At 48.5% G+C, this 26,202-nt stretch overlaps 1 protein-coding gene and 1 long non-coding RNA gene across 3 annotated transcripts; both read left to right on the top strand.

The window, feature by feature from the left end:
* The first annotated feature begins 4,932 nt into the window (after nucleotides 1-4,932).
* LOC143434159 (uncharacterized) lies at nucleotides 4,933-11,413 on the top strand. Of its 2 annotated transcripts, XR_013103457.1 has the most exons (4): nucleotides 4,933-5,082; nucleotides 5,964-6,061; nucleotides 6,896-8,424; nucleotides 8,597-11,413. It is a non-coding gene; the product is annotated as an uncharacterized LOC143434159 (long non-coding RNA). The 2 variants fall into 2 exon arrangements; XR_013103456.1 differs by having other exon boundaries at nucleotides 6,896-11,413.
* A 5,306-nt stretch (nucleotides 11,414-16,719) lies between these two features.
* On the top strand, nucleotides 16,720-23,832 carry Rnd1 (Rho family GTPase 1). Its single transcript, XM_034516844.2, has 5 exons — nucleotides 16,720-16,966; nucleotides 17,594-17,681; nucleotides 20,244-20,353; nucleotides 21,362-21,496; nucleotides 22,772-23,832. The coding sequence occupies exons 1-5, from the start codon at nucleotides 16,847-16,849 to the stop codon at nucleotides 23,015-23,017; spliced, it is 699 nt and encodes a 232-aa protein (XP_034372735.1). The 5' UTR covers nucleotides 16,720-16,846; the 3' UTR covers nucleotides 23,018-23,832.
* The last annotated feature ends 2,370 nt before the right edge of the window (nucleotides 23,833-26,202 follow it).

Here is a 26,202-nt window from a genome sequence, read left to right as displayed (position 1 = left end):
CCCTGAGTTGCTTTGCTCATGGTGTCTCCTTGTAGCAATAGCGACCCTGACTAGGTTACGTGCTTTCTGGGAATCAAACTCAACTCCGGTGGTCGCAGGCCCTTTATCCACTGAGCCTTCTCCTTTCCAACTCTGTTTTTCTTTTTCTTTTCTTTTTCTTTCTTTTCCTTTCTCTTCTTTTCTATGCATGAGTATTTTGCCTATGTGAATGTCTATGAACCTTGTGCATGCCTGGTACCCATGGGCAATAGAAGAGGACATTGGATCCCCTGGAACTAGAGTTATGGGCAGTTATGAGCTACCTTGGGGGTTCTGGGAATTGAACTCCATTTCTCTCTAAACTACTTGAGCCATCTCTCTAGCCTAATGGCTCTATTATTCTTAAGAGACTTTTTGGGTTGTTTTTTAAGCTTTCTCTTCCTTTTCATTTCATGTAGCCCAAGCTGGCCACAAATGTACTAAGTAGCCAAAGGTGACCTCAAGCTTCTGATCCTTCTGCCTCCACCCTGGGTTACAGAGTGCAGAAATCCAGTTGGGGCCTAGCGCATGGCAGGCCTGCACTCTTACCATCTGACCTAAGTCCTCAGTCCTCAAGAGCCTCTTCCCTCCATCCAGCTTCCTCCATGTTGAACAGCAACAGTCTCATTTTGTGCTTTCACAAGGAGCTCAGCCCACCCACCCTTCCCCCAACACCGTTCTGCTGGGCTCAGCTCCATGACCCTGGCTAAACTAAAACATAGCCAAGAAACATCACTGTGTCCTCAGGACCCTAAGACTCAGATGATAACATTTCATTTTCAAGTTCTTTGCCCCTGCAAGCCTGGGCTAGACCTTCTCCTGGAATGACTTCCCAGAGACCTCTATTATGTTTTGTTTTTGTTTTCTGAGACAAGGTTTCTCTGTGTAGCCCTGGCTGTCCTGGAACTCACTCTGTAAACCAGGCTGGCCTTGAACTCAGATCTGCCTGCTCTTCCTCCAGAGTGCTGAGATAAAAGGCATGCACCACCATGCCCAGCCAGACCTCCTTTTTAACTCTCTGCCTTTGACACTGTTTTATTGGTAGTGATACCTGAATTCAGCTGGCTGGGGTAAGAGCCTCTCCTCATCCCTTCACAGCACTGTCTTTGAAGGAGAGAGCTGCAGTAGGCAAGCTGCAAACGACGGAGACAGAGCTGGCTTTGCTGACAAGAGGACCAAAGCCCCGATGTGGAGAGTTTCTAGGAGTGAAAGAAGACAGCAATATAGGGATGGGAGATGTAAGACACAGAGGCAAGCTGTCACAGTCACCATCTCAGTGCTGACATATGGGAGATGAGAGGCAAGTGAGGTGGGCAGAACCCAGAGGTGTTTTCTTCTTCTTCTTCTTCTTCTTCTTCTTCTTCTTCTTCTTCTTCTTCTTCTTCTTCTTCTTCTTCTTCTTCTTCTTCTTCTTCTTTTCTCTTCTTTTCTTCTTCTTCCTCCTCCTCCTTCCCCTCCTCCCTCCTCCTCTTCTCCCTCCTCCTTTTTTCCCTCCTCCTTCTCTCCCTCCTCCTCTCCCTCCTTCTGTTATTTTTTGTTTTTTCAAGACAGGGTTTCTCTGTGTTACAGTCCTGGCTGGCTTGGAACTTGCTTTGCAGAGCATGCTGGCCTTGAGACTGTCTCTCCCTAAAGATTTATTTATTTTATGCATTTGAGTGTTTTGTCTACTTGTGTTACATGCAGCAGCTGCCTGCCTATCACCTGTGGAGGTCAGAAGAGGGTGTTGGGTCCCTGGAACTGGAGTTACAGATGGTTGTGAGCAACCACATGGGTGCTGGGAACTGAACTCAGGACCTCTGCAAGAGCAACCGTGCTCTTAACCACCAAGCCATCTCTCCAGCCCCAGGAACTTAATTAAATGTTTCTTTCTTTTCTGTTTTTGTTTTCTTTCATTTTGTTTTTGTTATTGTTTGGGGCAGGTTCTCATGAGCCCCGTGCTAGTCTGAGGGTGACCTTAAACTTCTGCCCTGCCTGCCTCCACCTCCTATGTGCTGGGACTACAGGCCTGTGCCAGCACACCCATACAAACAGGAATGTTCAAAGACTGTAATAACGTGTCCCGGGGCAGCAGGGGTGAGGACTGGTCAGGGGAGGAAATGCCCAACACCCACGCCTGAGAAGTGGGAATCAGGAAGGTGTTACTGTGTGAGCCCTGTTTATTCTTTCCGAAGTCTAAAAATACAAGAAAAGGAAACACACACTCACTCGGAGCCAACCTGACCAGAAGTAGAGAGAAGCCGCCACAGCAGTGACTGAGAAATGAACTGGGAATTCAGGAATTTCAGGAACTCAGTGACCTGAGCCTGGAAATTCCACTCTGTGATGAGTGAGGTTTCCCATCAGGAGCCTGGGCAGGGCAGAGCAGGAACAAGAAGGTGGGAGAGGTGGCCTTCTGCCAACCCTGTTACCTCAGGGCGGTGGGGATGGGTCTCCTGTGCAGCCCTTCATTCAGCCAAGTGTTACAGCAATAATGGACATTACCACCGCAACCCCTGACCACAGGGTCACCAAAGGTCAACTGCCTGATGAAGAAATATTATCTCCACTTTACTGTTGACACAGAGGCTCAGAGAGGATTTTTTTTTTTTTTTGGTTTTTCGAGACAGGGTTTGTCTGTATAGCCTTGGCTGTCCTGGAACTCACTCTGTAGACCAGGCTGGCCTCGAACCAGAAACCCGCCTGCCTCTGCTTCCCAAGTGCTGGGATCAGAGAGCATTTTTAAAAACAAAACAAAACAAAACAAAACAAAACAAAACAAAAACAAAAACAAACAAAAAAACAAACAAACAAAAAACTGCCTAGCGTCTGAAACACCAGCACTGGGTGCCTTGCTGAGGGGGTTTTCAAGAGCCCCTAAGCCCATTAGTTAAGGGACCTATAGAGAATAGCATGCTGAATTATCGCTGAATTATCGCCCACCTTATCTCACCCCATAGTCAGAGGAGACAAGCAATGGTATCTCTTTCTAGCAGGGGTCTTCCAGCCAGCCCGTGACCCCTCGTGACCTCTACCATCCTGGGACAAGGCTTTGAAAGTAGGTTTAAGAGGTCTCCCAGCTGGGGTGAAACCGGGATCCGAGTGGCAAGTGGGAGGGAGTGGGCCGGGAAAACCACAGTGGGCTCCGGGGAGATGCCCGAACGGTGCTATTCTGGAGGACTACGTTCCTCCCTCGCCCCCTCAGGGTATCCTTTTCCGGCTGAGATTTGGAATTGCCCAGCCTAGAAGAGATGAAGGCCTCCTCCCTTAATTAAATGCCCAGGGGTTGCTATGGAAACTACAGCTTCCAAAACCTGGTCAGACAATGGGGAGAGGAGCTGTCTCCGGCCTAGACAAGTGAAGCTTGGGGGGTGGGGTGGGGGGGAGCTTATTGGCAACTGAGGTGGGAGTCAAATTGTTAGAAAAAAGGGGGAGGTACCAACTTAAAATTTTCAATATGGGAAGAGGAGGCCTTTGAGAAGCAGGAAGGGGTCTAGTCTAAGACATAACCCACTCGTGAAGGGGAAGAGGAGGTTGGGGGCTGGGAACTGCAGTCCAGCCGCCCTCAGAACTGAGCACCTTTTTTTTTGTTTTGTTTTGTTTCTAGAGGAGAAGGCCGGCCAAGTAAACAAAGAGAAGAGGCCAGAGGCCAGCAGGCCCAGCAATGAGGCTGGGGAGCTGAGTGATGCAGCCCCAGGGAGGGAGGGCTCTCCCCAGTCCCAGGGACAGCGACTTCACAGTGCTTCTGCATACACTGTCAACTGAGGCACAAAGGAGGCCCATTGGTGACAGATACACTCCCCTACAGAAGCCATACTCTTTTTTTTTTTTTTTTTTTTTTGTTTTTTGAGACAGGGTTTCTCTGTGTAGTCCTGGCTGTCCTGGAACTCACTCTGTGGACCAGGCTAGTCTCAAACTCAGAAATCCACCTGCCTCTGCCTTCCGAGTGCTGGGATTAAAGGCGTGCGCCACCACCGCCCGGCCAGAAGCCATACTCATTGGGGACACTCAGGCCCCCTCTTTCTCCCACTTCTACTCATTAGGACTCCTCTTTGTATCTTCATGAGCTTCTGTTTAAAGGTGGAGGGGTCATAGTTCGAGCCCCAGCACTGGGAATGTCAGACCTCCAAGGATTTTAGTGGGGCCATGGGTACTTTTACCTCATTTTGGAAACATTACATTGGGGTATCTTTGTGGCAGGACAATGCCCATGGAGACCAGCCTCTTACCCGATGCCTGATAGCTCTGTGAGGTTACAGCACGTGTCTTTTCATTTTTGTTCTTATTCTATAATGAACTTATCTACACAATTTATATTTAACTTGGAGGGGAGTTCTTAAGAGCTTCCGTACTGGCTGGTTTGTATGTCAACCTGACACAAGCTAGCATCAACAGAAAGAAGGAGCCTCAGCTGAGGGAGCAGCTCCATGAGCTCCAGCTCTAAGGCATCTTCTCAGTGATCAGTGGGGGAGGGTGGTGGTGCCATCCCTGGGCTGGTGGTCCTGGGTTCTATAAGAAAACAAGCTGAGCAAGGCAGTAAGCCCCAACCACCCAAGGCCTCTGCCTCAGCTCCTGCCTCCAGGTTCCTGCCCTGTTTGAGGTCCAGTCCTGACTTCCTTTGGTGATGAACAGCAATGTGGAAGCTGAATAAACCCTTTCCTCCCCAATTTGCTTTTTGGTTATGGTATTTTGTTACAGCAATAAAACACCTAAGATAGTTCCTAGGACCCTCAACAGAAAGGCTGTGTTGAATTATCTCCTGCCCTTACCTCACCCAGGGTCTCATGTGGCGCAGGCTGGCCTCGTTTTCTGTATGCAGCTAGGGAAGACCTTGAATCTCTGATCCTCCTGCCTCTAACTCCTGTGTGCTGAAGTTGTAAGTGTGAGCCACCATATCTACTGGGATTAGAGCCCAGGGATACATGATTGCTAGGCAACCACTCCATCAACAGAACTGCATCCTCAGCTCCCGAATTTCATTCCTGCTTTTCTTGCTATTTATTATAAGAAAGAGAAACCTGAGAGAATGTTAGGTGTGTCAAGCCAGCGCTCCAGCCAGGAAGTGGTAAAGCCAGAATTTAAACCCAGGTTTGTCTGACTCTGGTCACTTTTCTTTCTTTGCTTCAAAAGCTTCTTGGAAAAACTTCTGAGTGGGCCCACTCTGTTCTGATCCCTGCACACTCCCACTCACCGTTACCTAAATACTTCTATAGAGGCAATTCCCAACTCTAGGCTGGCTATTTAAAGAGTTTATGTATAACTTGACTGTTTGGAAGGAAAATGCATTTTTCTCAGAGGGGAAAAAATGTTAAATGGACCCAGAAAGGCCACTTGACCCAGAATACGAGTGACAGTGGTCCAGCTAGTCCAGGAGTCCTGGAGCCTCAATAATACAGAGAGGAAGGCATCTGGTTACATGGTGAGAAAAAACCCTTTCTCCTTCCTCATTCTGTGGATCTGTTTCCTGTTCTGTAGAGCACTTTGTGAGGATGCGGAGACAATCATAATGTGAGGCTGACCCCAGGGAATGTCTCTTAAGAAGGGACCAAGGGACAAAAGAGTTAAGGTCCTAGAGTTGAAAGAATTGATAGACAGGCTTGAAAAACCCTGCGTGGTGGTGGGGCAGCCTGAGCACATGTGATAGCTGTCTGCTCCTGTGAGGGGAAAGATGCAAAAGAAGAAGTGGGAGCCCAGGGTAAGAAAGGGTGGAGTCTGAGTAAATGTGTACTATGGACCACGAGGTGGTTTGAACAGGAACGCCCCCTACCTCAGGCTCATAGATTTGAACACTTGGTCATTAGGAAGTGGCATAACTTGAAAGGAATTAGGAGGCATGCCCTTGGAGTAAGTATGGCCTTATTGGAAAAAGAGTGTCACTGGGGGTGGGCTTTGAGGTTTCAAATGCTCTCTCACTCTCTTGCCCTTGCCCTCGCCCTCTCTCCCTCTTCCTCTCTCCCTGCTGCCTACAGATCTGGATTTAGAGCTCTCAGCTACTTCTCCAGCACCATGCCCACCTGCAAGCCACCATGGTTCCAGCCATAATGACAATAGATAAGCCTCTAATATGGTAAGCCAGTCCCAATGAAATGCTTTCTTTTATAAGCATTACCATGGTCATGGTATCTCTTCACAATAATAAAACAGTGACTAAGACACACAAGGGCCAATACCTCAGACCCATGGAAACTGAGAAAGCCTTCCTCCATAGGCTCAGGGTATGAATGTTGACAGAAAGCATCTCTTACAGCTTTCTCCTTCCAGGATGACTGCAGCCTGAGACAGCTCCCTACAGAGGCCTCCTGAGGAAAGTAGCTAGCTAGGCCCTCCTTCTCACATTTTACCTCAGTAAACACACTGAGGATCTGAGGTGTTGTATAGTTTGTACCACTCCATCAGAGAGAGCATGGTCTACCTGATCATCCAGCTTTTCTGTCCTGTGTCCATGTCTTTCTTCATCCCTTCGCCACCCGAATCTGGAGTCCACGACCAAGCCATACTGGACAGGACAGAGAGGGCATCAGATTTCTCTGTCGTAAGTGATGATGGTTAGGATGAGGATGCAGCCTACAGCCATACAACCTTGGAAGTACACAGAATGAGCTCCTTCTCCCATGAGCTGCCCTGGGGAGAGTGTTTTATCACAGCAACAGAACAGTGATTGATGCAGAAAGGAGGAACTGTATGGAGGGTTTTGGTGGTGGTGGGGACACAATTTTTTGAGCCAGGGTATACTCCAGGCAAGCCCTGAATTCATGAGGTAGTCCAGGCCGAGTGAAAGAAGAGTGTCAGGAGATTACATTGGCAAAAGAGATGGGGCTAAGACTTCACAGGCCACTGGAGGAGACCCCATGGTGCCCAGTGTCCTGACCTTAGTTCTTAGCTTTTTGTCTGTTCTTTCCAGCTCTGGTCTCCAACAATTCACACGGGATGCACAGACCCAGCAGTCCACAGTCCACACCAGCTGCACAGACCCAGCGAATTTGTTGGCACCCTTCTAGAGGCAGAATGTCCTTTTACTTTAGCAAGGGGTGGGTGATAGAATTCTCACAGGTCTTGGGTTGAAGGCTTAGTTCCGATCAATTTATCAATTTTTCCCTTTTGTTGAGGTGTTCGCGTGCTGTCTGTGTGTGTGTGAGAGAGAGAGAGAAAGAGAGAGAGAGAGAGAGAAAGAGAGAGAGAGAGAGAGTGTGTGTTCAGAGATGTCAAAGTCCAGGCTCAACCTTCTTATCCTCCTGCCTCAGCTTTCCAAACACTGGAATTCCAGGCATGCATCAGTCTGCCTGGCATCCCATTGCTGTGCAGCCTTGCTAAGTTGTTTGATTGCTCTGAAATCTCTTTCCAGGACTATAAAAAGAGGCTGACCCATCTTTACTCACTTACTGCCCAGCACTGCTTCTGGCCTCAACTAGGGTATTTATTTTTATTTTTCTGGCAGTGTTGGGATTAGGACCCATATGTATACTGGACAAATGTTCCACTCTGAGCCATACCTCCACCAACTTTAGCACTTTAAAAAGTAGGCAGAGGAGTTAGAGAGATGTCTCAGTGGTTAAGAGCACTTGTTTTTGCAGAGGACCTGGGTTCAATTTCCAGCACCCATAGGTTGGCTCACAACCAACTATAGCTCCAGTTGCAGGCTTTCTAAAGTCCCCACCTTTTTTTCAAACTTCTGAGGACACCAGACATATATATGGTACCGAAATATATACACGGGCAAAATGTTCATACGCATGAAATGAATCTTTTTTTAAATGTAGGAAGCGGGCTGGCTAAATGGCTCAGCAGATCAAGGAGCTTGCCAGCAAGCCTTACAACCTGAGCATGATCCCAGGACTCAGATGGTGAAGGGAGAGAGCCCAGTTTCCACAAGTTGTCCTGTGGCCTCTGCATGCACACTCATGCCTGCATGCACGCACATATGTGCGCACACTAAATAAGGAACGAGTACTTTCAATTCATAAATAAAAGGCGTTTCATTTCCATGATTAAGAGCTGTTCGGGATGGGGGGCTGCAGCTGCATCCAGGCACACCTGTGATGGTCTAAACCTTGCTTCCTCTCTGGTTCTATCCAGAGGCTGGGTGTTCTGCAGCCACTCAATTCTACACTAACCATCTCCTACATGGAGCCCCACTTCCTGGGTCCCAGCCTGTCTACCAAGATGAAATCTGGTACATTCCCAGCACTCAAGACTCACCCTTCTTTATCATCATCATCAATTATTATTATTATTGTTTTTATGAGTATGGGTGTTTTGCTTGCATACACATCTGTTCACCATGTGTGTTCAGTGCCAGAAGAGGCCAGAAGAGGCCAGAAGAGGCCAGAAGAGGCCAGAAGAGGCCAGAAGAGGGTGTTGGAGCCTCTAGAGCTCGAGTTACAGATGTTAAACTTACACACTGGCATCTGGCTACTTTCCTCTGTCCTTGAGGTGAGCTGCTGCTCCCTGATCTCGGCTTATTCTTGGCCTGCTTCAGGCGTTCATCCCTGTGGCCTTATTTCTCACTCGCCCTTTCCTGATACCTGTAGTGAGAATTTTGGTTTCTTTAAAAAAAAAAAAAAAGCCAGTTATGTAATGTGAATATGTTTTTGTTTTAATCCAGGTGTGGGATACAGGGCTGCTTCAGACTGTCCACAGCAGCTGTGATTTGTCTCATGCGCTGGCAGGGGTGTGATTCTGACATCTGCAGATAGTTTCTTGACTGTGTGAGGTTTGGAATTCTGGAAGGGGGGTAAGAGGGGGCACTCTGCAGAAAGGATATAAAATGCCAGAGCCCTGAGATGCTGAGAGGCTGCGATGGCTTCTGGTTGCTGATTGCTTTTTGCTGTTTGCTAGATTGCTGGATTGCTTGTTGGAGATATCCTGACTACAAAGTTGGACTTTCCCTAGGAACACCCCTAATCAACAGGAAGTCGTCTAAAGAGGTCTCTGCCCCCTTTCCCCTCTAACCTTCTTTCTCTTCTACCTAGTGTTGTGGGGTTGGAAGGAAGGAATTGGGGTGGAGAAGGGTGGTAGATATAAGAACCCAATAAAGTAGTCAAAAAGTACGGTTACAGTCATCTAACTGCACCATCTAAGCTGCTGCACAGGCCTGAGGTGGGCTTTCAGGTTTCTGTTCTCTTTCCTCAGGCCTTCATCCACGATTTCCTTCTGGCTTAGCATGGCTTCCAAAGGTCCTTGCAGACTTCAGGCTTCAGCCTGTCTCTAGCCTACCCTCCTCAGCAAAGGCTCCTGTGAGACCTTCCTCTGGGTCTCTCAGAACTCAAATTTCACTAGTCTCACTAGTTCAGCTGGTCCTCAAATTTGGAATATAGATATGTAGCTAAGGCTGGCCTTGAACTCTTGATCCTCCTACTTCAGCCTGCCTTAGGCTGGGATTGCACACCAGCCACTATGCTCATTTACCAAGTGGTTTTTTGTTTGTTTGTTTTGTTTTGTGTTTTAAGAACCACTTCAGTTATCTGCCTCTCCCACTTCTCTGTTAAGCAAGGCACAGTTACAGTTATCCACATATGATCCAGTATACAAAAGACCAGGGAGGAAGTTACCTGGTTCAGAGGTAGAATACTTGCCTAATAAATTTAAACCCTTGAGTTTGATTCTTAGCTTGTGGAGGAGGAAGCAGAGGAGGTGGGAAAAATGAGTCCAGTTTAGTGTTATTCATCTGAAAGTCTAGAACTTGGGAGGCTGAGGCAGGAGGACTGCCACAAGTTTGAGGCCAGCCTGGGCTACACACCAAATCCTGTCTCAAACAGAAAAGAGGGGTGGGTGTGGTGCCACACACCTTTAGTCCAGCTCTCCTGAGGGAGAGGCAGGCATATCCCTATGAGTTCAAGGCCAGCCTGGTCTACATAGGGAGTTCCAGGACAGCCAGGGCTACATAGTAAAACTTGTCTCAAAACAGAAACAAAACAACGTCACAAGAAACATTTGAACCTGTGAGTACTAGAACTGCTGTCTGCCTGTATGCAGATGTTCCCATGCCCCTTGGCTTAGCCCTGGGTGGACACAAAAGAAGGCAGGAAGACTGCCAGGCTGTGCTCTCCAGCCTTCTCCGAAAGTGCTTCTGGCAGAAGGACGGTCACTGCTGAGTGTCCTTTGGCTGCCATCTAACCCCTCTGCCCACCCACCACCCATTATTTTAGCTCCAATGGGACAGACACAGTTCTTCATGGCCACTCCCTTCAGTTGCTCCCTGATTCTGCTCCAGGCCATCCTCAAATGTTTTGTACTTCCCCACAAACTCTTGCTCAGCCTCAACTTCCCCACTAACTTTTGCTCAGCCTCAAATGGCTTCCTCTCCCCTCCTCTCCTCCCCTCCCATCTTCCTCCCCTCCCCTCCTTTCTCCCCGACCCTTTGGTATTGGGGATTGAAAGCAGTGCCTTGCAGAGCTAAACCAGTACTCTATTTCCAAGGCACACCCTCAGCACTAAAAAGGAGTGGTTTGGGTTTTTTTTTTTTTTTTTTTTTTTTTTTTAAACAGTCTAGCTTTCTTGCCTAGACTGGTCTTGAACTCACTCTGTTGACCAAGCTGGCTTTGTTGGGGTTTATCTTCCCTCCCCAGTGTTCGGAGTAGCTGAGATTACAAGCACAAGCCACCACATGCTGTTTTCTTTTCTTTTTTCTTTTCCTCCTCCACCTACCTACCTACACACTACACACACACACACACACACACACACACACACACACACACATACACTGTAGTCTTCCCTGGACCTACATCTTTTACTTCCAAGCCAGGCTACTCCTGTAGATTCTAGAGTCTAGAACAGTCCCTACACTCTGTCCAGCTCCCAGCATGCTGTCACAGATTGCATCATAACTCAGCGTTATTTCTTGGCTATTTTCTCGGGAGAGTCCCCTCAGGTCTGGTTTCCCTTCTGCTGACTCAGCAGATGTCGGGAACAGGCCCACCTACCAGGAAGAGCAGCAAGGGGGAACATGCGGCTCCCCCACCCGTGGCAGCCTGGTACCGGATGGGCACTCCGAGCAATGCTTTGCTTTCTTCCCATTGAACATAAGCCATTTTACACAAGACTATGGTCAGGCAAGGTCATTCCATAATAGCTGAAGCTGGAGATTTTCTCTCTGTAATCAGATCTGAATGGAAGCGAAAATAACCTGTCCCAGCCACAAGAATAAGAACATACTCGCCTGCCCCGGTTAGTATGGCTACTACTCCTCTGCAAGTCTTAGCTTTCGCCTTGCTCATCTCTCCTTGCTATGTTTCCCTTTCTGACAGCATCTGGCCAGAGTGAAGCCCCATTGCCTAGACTTTACTCCCAGATAATCGAAATTAAGTCGATCCCCACGTCTAACCTTAAGGTGATGTTGGTTAGGCCGCACTCTGCCGGGGTGTGTATCCTTGTTGAAATGAACCAATAAACTTGTTGCTTTTGAAAAGAAGGAAACAAAGACTGTGTATACTTCTATGTATTTCTCTAAGGAGCAAAGTCCCGTATTAATGCCTTTGAAATGAATTTCATGGTATTTAAGAAGCAGATTTTCCACCAGGCAGCGGTGGTGCATGCCTTTAATCCCAGCACTTGGGAGGCAGAAATAGGCAGATTTCTGAGTTCGAGGCCAGCCAGATCTACAGAGTGAGTTCCAGGACAGCCAGGGCTACACAGAGAAACCCTGTCTCGAAAAAACAAAAATAAACAAACAAACAAAAAAAGGAGAAGCAGAAGCAGATTTTCCTTTCAACTTATGTCCCAGGCAAACTTCTTTACTTTGTACCCTGTGTCATCTATTCCTGATGGGATTCTTCAGTCCTTGACCCTTGGAACATTCAAAATCTCCCCTGACCCAGGTAATAACATGGTCTTGGATGATCCTCTAACCAGATCCCTAACTCTCACTCCTCTTATGGTCTAATTACCTACCAGGCTGTTTGCATGCTTAATCTTTGAAAGGCAGAGACTTCTGGGATCAGAAGAAGTCACAAGCCCCCACTGTGGAGTGCAGATATATTCACTAAGTAGCAAGCTATATCAGGGATGGCTGGAGAGTGGACGTGACTCTCCAGACACGTGGAAAACACAGGTGGCAAGGTGCCTCGGGACAAAGAAGGTGCTGGGCTTGTGAACTTTTTGGTCAAGTCAGAGCGAATTTTAATTTGCTACCGCCCTGAACATCTTTGTGTATTATGTGTCAGCCCCAGAATGGGAGCTTATCAGAGTAATCAGAACCGGGAAAAAAAGATAAAGGTAGTTCTGAAGTTTGAGCACGTGGTGTTGTCTCTCTCTGCCTCTCAGTGTGAGTCTCTCTGACTCTGTCTCTCCCTGAGTAGAAAATATTATCCAGGTTTAATGGCTTTAAACTGTGTCTCCGGGGTTTATCCTTTTGAGAGGAGTAGGGGCAGAATGAGCCCATGGCAAACCTGATTCTAACTCAGCCAAGAGAAACTTCATCTCCATCTTTCTGTCTTAAGGCTCTTCGTAAGATTCGTTTTAAAGAATTAGCTTGTAAGTTCAAGTGGTGAAGAGAGCAGGACTGGGGTAAAAATTTCCTTAACTTGTAAATGACACTGTGGGGGATACGATTGGCAAGAGTCTCAATGCTGGGGAACAGTCAACCTGGTTTCTTAAAACATGTCACAGGCTGTGAGACAGCGCAGCAGATAGAGGTACTTGCTACCAAGCCTGACGACCTGCGTTCAATTCCCAGGACCCACATGGTGGAGAGAGAGAGGACCAACTCCCACAAGTTATCCTCTGACCTCCACAGGTGCCCCGCCCCCAACACACAAGTACTACTTAATCACAAAATTCGCAGGAAAATGCATGGAATTAGGGTATATAATATTAAGTGAGGTCAATCTCAGAAAGGAAAATAACCTCACGTTCTCCCTTGCGTGCACAGTGAAGCAGACCGTGTGGTAGACGAGTAAACAAATGCGCAGGAGGGCGCGAGGGCGCGATGTAAGACGTAGAAAAGAGAACAGGAAAGCTAAGTATGAAAAAATCAGGAGATAGCAAAGTACTTCACTATAGATAATAAACACGAGTTATGAAAAAGGATATAAAGCTAAATTGGCTTTCTACTTCTAACTTTGTCATGGATTTTTCATTTTCAGTGGAGAGTGTCTAAAAATACATTCCGTAGTGAAAGTGTAAGATCCAACATGGAGCCCCACAGCTTCCGTACCAAATGCTACGCTGTTTAGAAGTTCGCTGAGATGTATAGACTTTGAGTCTGACTAGTTTTTAAATTTATTTTGTTTTGTGTGTATGAGTATTTTGCCTGTGTGCGTGTACAAGCACTGCACATGTGTCAGGTGCCCACCTAAGTCAGAAGAGGGCACTGGATCCTCTGGAACCAGAGTTACAGATGAGCCACCAGTAAGTGCTGCCAATCAAACTTGGGTTCCCTCTGCAGGAGCAACAGCTGCAGAGCCACCCCTCTAGTCCTGCCCTGGTTAATTTTAGTGTGAAATTATTTTTTATCATAAAAATTATTTTTAAAATCCTTTAAGGCTGGAGAGATGGCTCAGTGGTTAAGAGGACTGACTGCTCTTCCAGAGGTCCCGAGTTCAATTCCCGGCAACCACATGGTGGCTCACAACCGTCTGTAATGGGATCTGATGTCCTCTTCTGGTGTGTCTGAAGAGAGCAATGGTGGTGTACTAAAATATATCAAATAAATAAATCTTTAAAAAGTCAAAACAAAACAAAAATTTAAAATCCTTTAAAAAAAGAAATGGGAAATCAGAACATTAAAAAAAAAGTTTCCGACCTGGCCATAGTGGTATACACCTCTAATCCCTGAGTTGGGGAGGCAGAGGCAGGTGGATCTCTGAGTTTGAGCCCAGTCTGGTCTACAAAGTTAGTTCCAGAACAGCCAGGATTTTTACATAGAGAAACCCTGTCTCAAAACAAAACAAAAACCAAAAAACCCCACAAAAACAAACAAAACCCCAACAAGCAAACCAAAAGTTTCAAGGAGAAAATGAATAATAGAAGCTATAAAAGAAAACCTATGGACACGTGCTGCCATCCCAGCATTCGGTAGGAAGAAGCAGAAGAACTAGAAGGTCAAAGTTATCTATGGATCCCAAAAGCTTAAAAAACTTAAAAAAAAAAAAAAAAAAAACCCTTTTAAACTGCACTCTTATTGTGTGTGCTTATATGTGAGTGTAGGTCAGAGGACAAGTTGTAACGGTCAGGCCTTTCACCACTTGGAACCTAAGGGATTGAACTCAGAGCATCAGGATTGGTGGCAAGTACCTTTACCCACTGAGCCATCTCTCAGACTTCTGGTTTGTTTGGTTTCTGATAGCCCAGGCTGGCTTCCAACTCGTTATGTGGTTGAGGATGACCTTCCTGATTCTCCTGCCTCTACCTCCTGCACATTGGGGTTATAGCTAGGCACCATCATACCTAGTTTACAGTCTGTTCATGTAGCCTAGGGATCGTGAACCCAGTGCTCTATGCCTGGATTCTTAGAGGCAAGTGTTTTATCTACTAAACTCTGTGTGTGTGTGTGTGTGTGTGTGTGTGTGTGTGTGTGTGTGTGTGAACTTCTCAAGTTCTGTGAGTAAAAGCACGCCTGTCTGGGTATAACTTTGCTCTGTGGAGATATAATACACATACTATAACAGTTTGCCAGTCTCAGCTGTGTGATTCAGTGGATTTGTAATCACCCTCTGTCTCCCTCCCTCCGTCTCCCCTCCTCCCTATCATCCTCAACAGAAAATATAATCTGCTTTCTTATATTTTCATTTTTGTTGTATCATATTTACTCTGTGTGCGCGTGCGCACCCGTGTGTGTGTGTGTGTGTGTGTGTGTGTGTGTGTGTGTGTAAGGCTGGGAGAGAACATAGAGAGAACGCTGAGACCTTTCATGTTGTACTTAGGGTTAAGAGAACACACAGGAACCCTACTGACTCTTGTAGACCTGCTAGGTGATCGAGCCAGAGGGTTGGGGCGGGCAGATTCTGAGGGTGGTCAAGCTGAAGGAAAGGACTCCAGGTTGAGACAGACAAGTCTTCCAGCTGTTCTGGGACTCTTCCAAATCACACTTAGTTCAGAGAGGCCACCAGGATGCTGGAAAGGGACAGAGAAGAATCCCAAAGACTGAAATTCATGTGAGGGCTGAGGATGAGGTGTCTGTCGAGGAAGGTAAGGTGAAGAACTTTCTAGAGAGCCTTAAGGAGGGGATAATCACTCAAGGTAACCCTGGATAATCCACTAGTTTCCTCGGTGACTTGAGTTTCAGTGTGATATTCTTGAAAAAAAAGAAAGAAAGAAAGAAAGAAAGAAAGAAAGAAAGAAAGAAACCAAACCAACAGAGTGGGAGGAACCCTAGGTTGTTGTTGAGGCTCACATTCTGCCTCAACACTTTGCCTCAACACTTTTGGGGCTAAGTGCTCTGGTCAAGAGAGAGAATGGGGCTCTTGGGGCAAGAGACTCGAAGAATGGAGACAAGACAGGGTGTGATTCAGTCTCTCTTCTATTTTCTCAAGTCTCTCTATTGAAGGGAATTCTGAGGTATTTATATACACAAGCAAAAGAACACAGGTGAAAACATTTTACCACGTGCACCATACAGCTGAGGTCACTAAACAGCAAAACAAGCTATGTGGGATAAACAATATATTTATCAGAGTGTGCTTCAGCTGTTATAGGCTTTTGCCGACCAAGTCTTTCATCAGGGTATATGGTTCCAGATGGCTGCAAAGTTGATCTAGCCGCTTTCTACTAAAGTCGGCTCCCAACAGGTTGTTCTCAAGTTTGCCCGAAATTGGCCCCCAATTCTCTGGAGGCTTCATGGGACTTCCTTGGTTGCCAGTGGCTTATATGAGCGGTGTACTTCAATAGCTCTGTCTAGTAGAGGGGTCTGCAGAAGCCATGGAGGCGCTGCATGCTAAGGCCAGTCGGCAGTTTGTAGTTTATCTCAATCTAAAATGATTGGTTTCCAGTTTCTAATCCCGGAGGCCCAACCCTGGCATCCAGGCTGGACTCTCACTAGGTAACTCTAATCAGTGCGTCAGAGTCTGTTGCTATCAGCCTGGAACTGGACCTGCCCTCGATTCATCCCTGACGCTGAAGCCAGGTCACAGAACAAAACACCTTGACACGACTCTCGCCAGGCCTGGCATGTGCAGCCTTCTGGCCAGCAGAAAGCAGCTTGTTTGGTCTTTCTCCTGTACCTACACGGAGGACTCCCTCGTTTGTTTAGTTTGTCTTTCTCTGGGTCAGGAACTATAGTTTTTTTGTTTTCTTGATTTGTTTTGCTGAAGGCGATTCCTGAGAAAGGGAGTCGGGCTGTTAAAAAAAAAAAAAAAAAAAAAGGACAGCAGGGGCTTCTATTAGCAAATTCCAGAAGTGGATCCAGTGTGAATAGGAACTATATAAAATTAAGGAGTCACCCTCTCCCCCAGAGATGCCACCTGTCCACAGTTTAGGCAGGTCCTGCCGTCTTCCTGGGATTCCGTAGCTCTTTATAGGTCTTGACACTAACTCATAGACACTCAGAGATCACTTAGCTTTACTTCCGGTCCCCTCCTGACCTGCTAACAGCAGCACAAAAAGCGTGGGAATCCCCTTCCCGGAGGAAGCCACCTTGCAGCTTTAACAGAAAGGGAAGGGAGGAAGAGGGCGCTGACTCGGAGTCTCCTACTATTGGCTGCTGCAGGGGATCCCACCTTAGGGATTGGCTTCGGCAGAGTCCGCCTCCTCCTGTGATTGGCTCAGTCTGAGACATATAACGGAGCCTCGCTGGCCTCCGCCTCAGTCGGAGACAGGCAGGGAACCGGCAACTAGGCGCTAGCGTGCTGGCGCGGACACTTGAGGCACAACCTCCTCCTCACTGAACCCGAGTCCACGTCCCTCCGAGGCTGCAGCCATGAAGGAGAGACGGGCACCGCAGCCAGTGGTGGTCAGATGTAAACTCGTGCTGGTGGGAGACGTGCAGTGCGGGAAGACGGCGATGTTACAGGTGCTAGCGAAGGACTGCTATCCCGAGGTGAGCTCCCCTGCCGGCCCGGGGTCGGTCCCCACTTGTCCGGGACAGCGGTCTCCTCCACCCGCAGGCCGCCCCCACCCTGCCTTGCCTCCTGGCTGAAGGACTGCCCTGTCTTGCTTCCCCTGAGACCTGACCCACTTCTGCCGCCCGGCCCGCTCCTCCTCACCTCTTTACCCATCATATCCCCTGCCACTTCCCTTCATCCCTGAGACCTGGAGGCTCCCAAGAGCCCGAGCTTCATTCTTGACGCAGTACCTGCCTGCCCCTTCTGTAAGGCTCTATGAGGGTAGCCCCTGGCAGGCTTCTGCTGTTTCGCCTGTTCACCTGTGCAAAGGGACTAGAGGGCAGAAGACTGAGGTTAAAACTGGCTTCTGGCTCTGAAAAAATGGGACCCATTTAGAGATGAGGAGAAAATGCATATGTACGCGTCTCAGACCAGCCAGGATGTGGGGGGCTTGTCCCAGGCTGGGGAGCGAAGGCCAGTACCTCTACCGTCCCCCGTGGATCCCCTCCTCTGGCTTCTCATCATCTGACACTTTAGTGTCTCAGCGCATGTGTAGCCAACACTTGGTGTGGGGGGTCTGAGGGCATGCTGCCGGGGTGTGAGTGTTCCCTGTCTCCTCACAGACATATGTGCCTACCGTGTTTGAGAATTACACAGCCTGTATGGAGACAGAGGAACAGCGAGTGGAGCTTAGTCTCTGGGATACCTCAGGTAAGACTGCCCACCCCCCCATGCCCCATCCTACCTTCATTGACTAGCTGCAGCTGCTGCTTTTTTAAGGGGGTGGGGGGGGAATCCACCTATGAGGATAGGTGCTTGCCAGGAGAGCAAAGGAAGGAATGTAAATCCTTTGGTTGGGGCATTGATGAGTTTAGATGAGCCTGGAAAGCACTGAACAAGCCTGGGGGCCACTTGGGTCTCTGGTCTAGTTCATCTCTGGATGGCGAGGTGAACGGACCCCTGAGTACTCCCCGGGAGCACCAGACGTCTCCTCTGTTTCTCTCTCTGCCCCTCTCTCACAGACACATTCTCCCTGTCTCTCTCTCATACACACATTCTTTATCTCTCCTCTCCCTCCCTCCCTTTCTAGTTCTCCAGAGCAAAGTTAAATGAGAGGTAGGAGGGAGGCAGCTGTGGAGGGTCCGGGAGCCGCCCGCCCGCTTTGGAGGGAGTGTTGCCTTCTCAGGTCGCTGCTGTCTGTTTGCCGCAACTCAGCCCTCTCGTCAGAGGCTGCGGCTCAGAGATGAGGCGATGCATCGTCGGTGTTTTGGAGGGTGGGGGAGACAGTATATGTAGGGCATGTCCATGCTGGGGTTGGTGTCCCGTGGAGTGCATGGGGTCTAGTTCTTACGGTTTCTCCCTGGGCTGGGGTGCGTTGGAGATGCCCTGTCTTTTGGAAATGTAGAAAGCAATGTTTTTCCCACTCTCCGCCCCAAACCCTCAGAGCTCAGCTAACATTTGCTTTGCTTCTGAGCCCTTCCCACTTTTTCTGCCCCAGTCCCTCTTTTTAACGGTCTGTCTCCAACATCATTAAAGAGTAAGGGCCGGCAATATGAGAAAGAAAAACCCATGCTTTACAAAAGAGGATATTTTCTACGTGCTGGAGCTGAGTTTACAGGGAAGCTGTAGATCACTGAGGCTTTCCTGCATGTGTGATAAATATGCCACCCCGCTTCTGTGAAGCGTCTTGTGCTTGCTCTCCAATTCGAGGTCTGGGAAGACTGGGAATAAGGAATGGGAAAACGATAGATATTTCTTTTGCTCTCCCCACAACCAAAATTCCTCAGGCGGGTACACAGTCCTCCTCTGCAGTTCCAGGAAAGGGGAAGCAGGGTTCTGGTTATCCTGGACTGCACTGTGCTGGCTGGATCGGACCAGAATGCAGCGTGGCTGCGTGATGTATGGGTTTTCTTCGGCTGTATCCTCCCACCTTCCAATCCTCCCTGAACCTTGCTGCAGCTCATCTCTCCTCATTACCACCCTCGCTGCTCACCCCCCCCCCGTCCCCCGCCCCTCACAGCCCTGGAATCCCAGCCCAGATAATGGAAAATCAACCAGGATGGTCTTTTTACCCCAGGTCACACCCCACCCCCTCATTTCAAAAGGATGGAGGCAATCAGCTCTCCCTGTTTTAAACCAGGTCCCTGTAAGGACAGAGGAAATGACAGCCCTGTAGGATGGAGCTTCCCTACGTTTGGGCCAGGGTTGAACCTGTTTCTGCTATTCACTTGCCGGTCTTAGGGGAGGGGGGGATTGCTTGGAGCCAAAATGGAGACCTGATCCCCTCCCCCTCTTCTTCCCTCAGTACCGAAGCACTCCCCTGCCTCAGTGCTGCTGTGGTCCAGCCCCCACCTCACCTAAGTATGAGATGGGGGTGGATTGCTGAAGGAGCAGGCAGCTATCCAACTCCCCTTACTTCTTCTTTTTTATGACCGACACCCCCACCTCAGCTTGGATTCCCCCCAGTTTCCATGGTGATGCAGTACAGGGAGAGGGGCTGCTTGCTATTCTAAGCACGGATTGTCTGGATTCCAAATCTGCTACTGTTCCTTACCCAGGGTGGAGGGGGCCAGGCTCAGCTCCTAGCATTCACCCCATTAGACCCTGGGTTTGAATTGCCTCTTCCCCTCTGTCAAGGATCCTTGCTCTGGCCTCAAACTTCACAGTTATTGATGTTCCTGGTCTTTGAGATCTGCCTCTCTGAGATCTGAGGGGTGGGGGCCACCGGATCCCCTTTGCCCTTTTCAGTGTGAGCTGACTTGGGTGGGTAGAGTAGAACCCAAAATCCAGCCGCTTTTCCCTCCCCCATCAACCTCCTCAAGTTCTGACCCCTGAGGTAAAGAATCAGGGCAGCCAGTTATGTAACAGGCAAGGCTACTTCTTCACTGGGAGACCCTAGAGCAGGAGAATGAAGCAGAGGGTTGGGCAGCAGGCAGGCTCAGGGAACCTGAAACAAATCCTTGTCTGTCTTTCCATAGGCACTGGCAGCATCTTCTGGGGCTCTGGTATGAGTAGATCTTAAACCCACTGTAGGAAACCCAGACAGACATGTTCAGAGTGACTCCACCCCCTTTGCTTACCCCTCTTTTATACCAAGGGAAATGGTGTTCCTGGCAGATGGTCATGTCCCAAGCGTCTATGAAATAGCTCAGTGCCCTGGTACATAGCTGGACGTGAAGGGATCAAGAATCACATTCCCCAGGGACCCCTGGACTTAGGCCTCTAGAGCAGAGAAGACGCAGTAGCTCATTCTCGGCTCTTCTCTTACACCAGGCTCTCCTTATTATGACAATGTCCGGCCACTCTGCTACAGCGACTCAGATGCAGTCTTGCTATGCTTTGACATCAGCCGTCCAGAGACCATGGATAGTGCACTCAAGAAGGTATGGCTAAGCAGGAGATGGTGGCGTCTGCTCATAAGCTTAGCTACTGGGGGTGGGGGAGGGGCATCGAAGCAGGAGAATCTTAAGTTCAAGTTTACCTTGGGCTGTGGAACCAGTTCAAGATCAGACAATTTAGTGAGACCCTGTCTCTAAATAAAAATCAAATGGAGCTCAGGATGATTTGCAGTTAGGGGGTGCTTCCCTTACATAAGCAAGGCCTTGGGAAATCCCCAGGATTGGGGGTGGAGGGGAGAATAAATGTATAGTGTCTTCCTAGAAGAACAAGAAGGGCCCTCGTCCCATAATCCTTCTGCCACCAGCCAGGAAACACTTGTTCTGCTTGAGGTTTTACCATTAGCTGTGTGGCTCCGGGTTAACCCTGGGTCTCCTTCCCCTCAGCCTTCTGCCTTTTCTTTCTCCTATACTAGCACCCAGAGGCCAGGCTAGGGGAGGTACTGAAGGCAGAGAACCTTCTAGTGATGTGTGGAATGAGGCCTTTTGGGAGCAGCTTCTGGACTGTGTGTGCTCTCGGGCCACTGAGTCAGGCTGGTCAGGGCTCAATTAGCAGCTGGGGGGGGGGGTCTGAGTGGCAGGATCTGCCTACACTGAGACATTGCAGGAGACACTGTGGGGCTTGCCTAGCTTCTTAAGGAAGAGGTTGCCTCACTCCAGCTACAAGTATCCAGGGCTTGTTTGCCTTTTGACTGGGGAAAGAAGACAGATACAAATCTTTTCTGTGTGGTAGGGAGTGGGAGACTTGCCCTGTGTTCCTGTTGGTGACTGTGCTGTTGACTTAAGGGACAGGATCCTGGGTTAGCACACTGGTGCCACCAAAGGCCTCATGGGCAGGAAGATGATGTAATTAGTGCAGCAGAGATGCCATGACTCAGAGGGAAGACTGGGACCTGATAATCTGAGCAGTGAGCTTGATGGTGCCAGCTGGACTCTGGGGATCTGTCTGCCACTGACTTCTTTGCCTTCTACCTCTCTTTTTGCTCCAACCCTCAGTGGAGAACAGAAATCCTAGACTATTGCCCCAGCACACGTGTTCTGCTTATTGGCTGCAAGACGGATCTTCGAACGGACCTGAGTACTCTAATGGAATTGTCCCACCAGAAGCAGGCGCCCATCTCCTACGAGCAGGTGTGTGTGGTGTGTGTGTGTGTGTGTGTACACGCACGTGCTCCTGTGGGTGTGCATGCACGCCTGTGCACGGGTGAGATAGAAAAGGCTATGGTGAGATAGAATTAGTATTGGAGGCTATCTATAAATAGCAAAATGTCCCCTGGGTTGGGGTAGCAGGAACTTACTTATTTAGAATCTTACCATAGGTTAGCCTGCAAGCCTCTCCCGTGTGTGTGCCAGCATTTTTTTTTTTTTCTGAAACCATATGTATCAGACTCATTAAAGATGCTTGTTAGAGCTGGATATAGTTTGTAATAGTTTGTAATCCCAGAACTCAGGAGGCGGCGGCAGAAGGGTTCCAAGTTTGAGGCCAGCCTGGCTACACAATAAGGCTCAGTCTCAAAAAACCAAAACCAAATTAAAACGAACAAACAAAAAGAAGTGACTGTTAGAATTTCAAATTCTGCATTCCCTGCCTGTAGAATAACTCTGGGAGAAAGATATGGAAATCTGTATTTCTCTGACAAGACCAGAGGATACTTTTTAAGTACTTGTTTAATTGTGTGAGTGGTATGTGCAACACACATGTGTGGACTTTCTTTTTTTTTTTGTTTTTTTGAGACATAGTTTCTCTGTGTAGTCCTGGCTGTCCTGGAACTCACTCTGTAGACCAGGCTGGCCTCGAACTCAGAAATCCGCCTGCCTCTGCCTCCCGAGTGCTGGGATTAAAGGCGTGCGCCACCACCGCCTGGCAATTTGTTGATATTTCTTATTAGAATCACCTGGGGGGACATCCTGACATGAGGGGCTAAAGGGGAAGGCAATTGCCACTAAGCTGATGACCTGAGTCCTGATCCCTGAGACCCACGTGGCGGGAGGAGAGAACTGGCTTCCTCAAACTGTCCCCTGACCTCCACATGGATGCCGTGGCGTGAGTACACACACGGACATACGGACACTCACATGAAAGAAATATGTTTTAAAAATGTTTTGGTTACCATGCTTGAAGCCCCAGGGTCCATCACTAAGACCTCAGGCCTGTGCCATCCCCAGACATCCCCGTTGCCTGGTCAGCATCAGTACACTTTTTAAAGCGTTGTAGGTGATTCTAAGGTGCAGTCAGTCTTCACCTTTGTGAATGCTGGCAGGGGCTGGGGGAGGACCGGCAGTGGGGTGACGCATGGAATCCTGATGTTTTGCTGGAGCGGACACTTGAGAGGGCACGTGATATTTGGAAAGAACACCATGCTGTTCCCTTAAGCCATTGCATTAATGACCGCACTTCTCCTACAGGGCTGTGCGATAGCCAAGCAGTTGGGCGCAGAAATCTACCTGGAGGGCTCGGCTTTCACTTCAGAGACGAGCATCCACAGCATCTTCCGGACAGCATCTATGGTGTGTCTGAACAAGCCTAGCCCAGTGCCCCCGAAGAGCCCTGTCCGAAGCCTCTCCAAGCGACTACTCCACCTCCCCAGCCGTTCTGAACTCATCTCGTCTACATTCAAAAAGGAAAAGGCCAAAAGCTGTTCCATCATGTGAAGCTGGAGCTGGAGGCGGGGGAGACAGGCCCCCACTTCCTCCCTTGGGGTGCAGAGGCACGGGGAGAGGGAGGATGAGACAGCTTAAGACACCGGATGTGACGTTTTCAGATGGCCACAGAGGGCTTTAGGAGACAGGAATGGAACTGAAGAAGATGTCAGGCCTGGCAGGAGGGCCTGACTTTAAGCAAGAACCATCACACCCCAAGCCAGGCACTAGGCTGTGGAGGGGGTCGTTACCCCAGTGTCCCCCTACTCCAAAGGAAGGACGGGTACTGGGGAGATGGGGACATGCTGGCCTCACCTTCGACATCACGCCTCTTCCACACAGCGTTCCCATGCAGGCTTGGGGTGGGCAGGGTCCTTGATCCCTTCCCTTCCCCTTTAAGAAGCGGCAATGGACTGGAGAACGGGAAGCCGGGAGGCAGCTCCCTTGGGGGCTTAACCCAGATGCTTTATCACTGAAACCAGGAGGGCGAGGGCTGACCAGACCTAAGAAGGAAACCTCATCTTTGCATAGCCCGTGCCTCATGGAGAGGTGGCATCATACATTCACATACTTCTCACTGAAGTCCCCGGGGCCCAAGGGAGAAGCCCCAGGCCCCCTTCTCTTGAAGAATGTGGGGGTGGTGGTGCTGTGGAGGCAGGACTGATGGAGGATCACCAGACTTCCTGCCCTTCGGGCGGTACAGTTGGCATTTGTTTTATAGACTCTCGTCTTTGGAATTGGGGGGAGGGGTGCGCTTCAATCTGTTATATGTTTGTGTTTAAAGAAGAAAACCTATTTATTAATGAAATATAACATATGAAAAAGTTGGTGGGTTTGTGTTGTTCTTTGTGATGATCAGGGAAAAGCTGTCTGGTATCCCTCTTTTGGGAGTTACAGTGGCTGTCTCTATGGTCCCATTTCTCTGAATCCCACTCACATCCTGCTAAGCCAAGAAAGAGCTCCTTGGTCCTGGAGTAGGGCTTCCTTCCATACCCCAGGATGCTGACACTGTGAACATGAGAATTGTATTGTTTTAAGGGGCTGTCTATGTAGGGTATGATATTCAGCTGAAGCCCTGGCATCCGTGGTTCTGGATGAGAGTAGCATGGGCCAACTGTCACAGCCAAAAATGTCTCTAGATATTACTGAATGTTTGCTGGATTAAGTCACTTCCTGTTGAGGACCACTGCCCTAGACCCTGGAGCAGCGGCATTCTCAACCTTCCTGATGCCTCATTCTGTGCTGACCCCCAGACGTAAAATCATTTCCTTGCTACTTCATAACTGTAATTTTGCAACTGTTATGAATCATAATGTAAATATCTGATAGGCAACCCCAGAGGGGTAGAGACCCACAGGTTGAAAACCACTGCCCTGCAGAGACTGAAGAGAGAAAGCTCACCTCAAATAGAGGATCAAGCTGCTGGGTCCGACTCCCAGTAGGTGCTACATAGACTAGTTCAAACCCCAGGGGTGGCTCCTAGAATTCCCATTTCCTGAGTTCAAGGAGAGGTGACTTTTGTTGTTGACTTTCCAATTCTAATATCCACTGATGGTAGCTCAGTTTAACATCTATTCCTTAGCGACTCACACCTCTTGTTCTCAAAGGTTCATAGAATAATAATAGAAGTTAAAAGTTATTAGGGGGACTGGGCAGATAGCCCAAGATTTAAGAACACTTCTTATTCTTCCAGAGGATCCAAGTTCTGTTCCCAGCATGCACACAGCGGCTGACATCTGTAACTGCAGCTCCAGGGATCTTGCGCCCTCTTCTGGCCTCCATGGTCACCACATGCAGACAAAACACCCATACACGTAAGATTAAAAAATCTTAAAAAGTTACTATGGCTAAGTATGGTGGTGTGTCTTAGAGTTTTACTGCTGTGAACAGACACCACGACCAAGGCAAGTCTTATAAAGGACAACATTTAATTGGGGCTGGCTTGTAGGTTCAGAGGTTCAGTCCATTATCATCAAGGTGTGGATATGACTGTCCAGGTAGGCATGGTGCAGGAGAAGCTGAGAGTTCTGCATCTTCATCTGAAGGCTGCTAGCAGAATACTGACTTCCAGGCAGCTAGGGTGAGGGTCTTAAGCCTACACCCACAGTGACACTCCGTTTCCAACAAGGCCACACCTCCAAGTAGTGCCACTCCCTGGGGCAAGCATATACAAACTATCATATGGTGTATGCCTGCAGCCCAGCATTTGGGAGGCTGAGGCAGGAGGATTGAGGCAGGAGTCAGTCTGTTCTATGATGTAGCAAGATCTTGTCTCCAAAAGATAACTTATTTTTATGCATCTATTCTTTAAAAAGATTTCATTTTATTTTTAATTGTGTGCACGTGTGCATGTGTTCATCTGAATGCAGGTGTCCTCAGAGACCAGAGGCATAAGACCTCCTGGAGCTGGAATTAACAGGTTGTTATGAGCTGCCTGTACTATGTGGGTGCTAGGAGTTAAACTCAGATCCTCTGCAAGAACAGTCAGTGCTTTTAATTGCTGAACTACCTCTTCGGCCCCATTTTATGCATCTGCTTTAAATAATCAAATTTAACCTTCAAAATAAAACTAGATAATATTTGTTTTATGTTTGCTGTGTGTCAGAGCACTTTGTATATCTGTGATAACCTTTGGAACGATTACCTATTTCATTATACAGGCAAGGTGGTCTCGAGAGCTAGGTGTGCCCAAATCACGCAGCCCTGGAGTATTTAAGTAAGGGTACAAATCCAGGAAGTGTAGAACTCTGGGACTTTTTTTGGAGACAGGGTCTTACTACTATATATAACCAGAGGTGACCTAGATGTCACAAAAACCTGCCCATGTCTGCCTCCCAAGGGCTGGTATCAAAGATGTGCACCACTATGCCCAGCTGCTGCCGCCTAGGATGGTTTCAAGTTGCAAGCTACCAGAGGAATTTCTCCAGCCGATCCTCCTGTCTCTACTTCCTGAGTGTGGGGATTCCCAGGCTGTGCCACCACACCACACCAGGATACCACGTCTAGCTTTTAAATGTGCACTTAAAATTTGTTTTCTTCTTTTCTCTTTTGTCTTTTCTCCTCTTCCTTGCCCATCTTGCTTTCAATTTGCTCTCTAGAGCTCTCTCTCTCTCTCTCTTTGAGGAAGTACCCTTTGGATTGTCCAGGATGGACTCCAGCTCTGGGCTCAGCGATCCTCTCGTGCTTAGCCCCCTGAG

The sequence above is a fragment of the Arvicanthis niloticus genome, chromosome 13 (genome assembly GCF_011762505.2).
Source record: "Arvicanthis niloticus isolate mArvNil1 chromosome 13, mArvNil1.pat.X, whole genome shotgun sequence".
NCBI lineage: Eukaryota > Metazoa > Chordata > Mammalia > Rodentia > Muridae > Arvicanthis > Arvicanthis niloticus.
This window is presented reverse-complemented; position numbering and strand designations above follow the sequence as displayed.

Coding starts and splice junctions, on each gene's coding strand:
- Rnd1 (XM_034516844.2), top strand. CDS start 16,847: ATGAAGGAGAGACGGGCACCGCAGCCAGTGGTGGTCAGATGTAAACTC. Junction 16,967..17,593: donor CGAAGGACTGCTATCCCGAG/GTGAGCTCCCCT, acceptor GTCTCCTCACAG/ACATATGTGCCTACCGTGTT. Junction 21,497..22,771: donor CGCCCATCTCCTACGAGCAG/GTGTGTGTGGTG, acceptor CTTCTCCTACAG/GGCTGTGCGATAGCCAAGCA.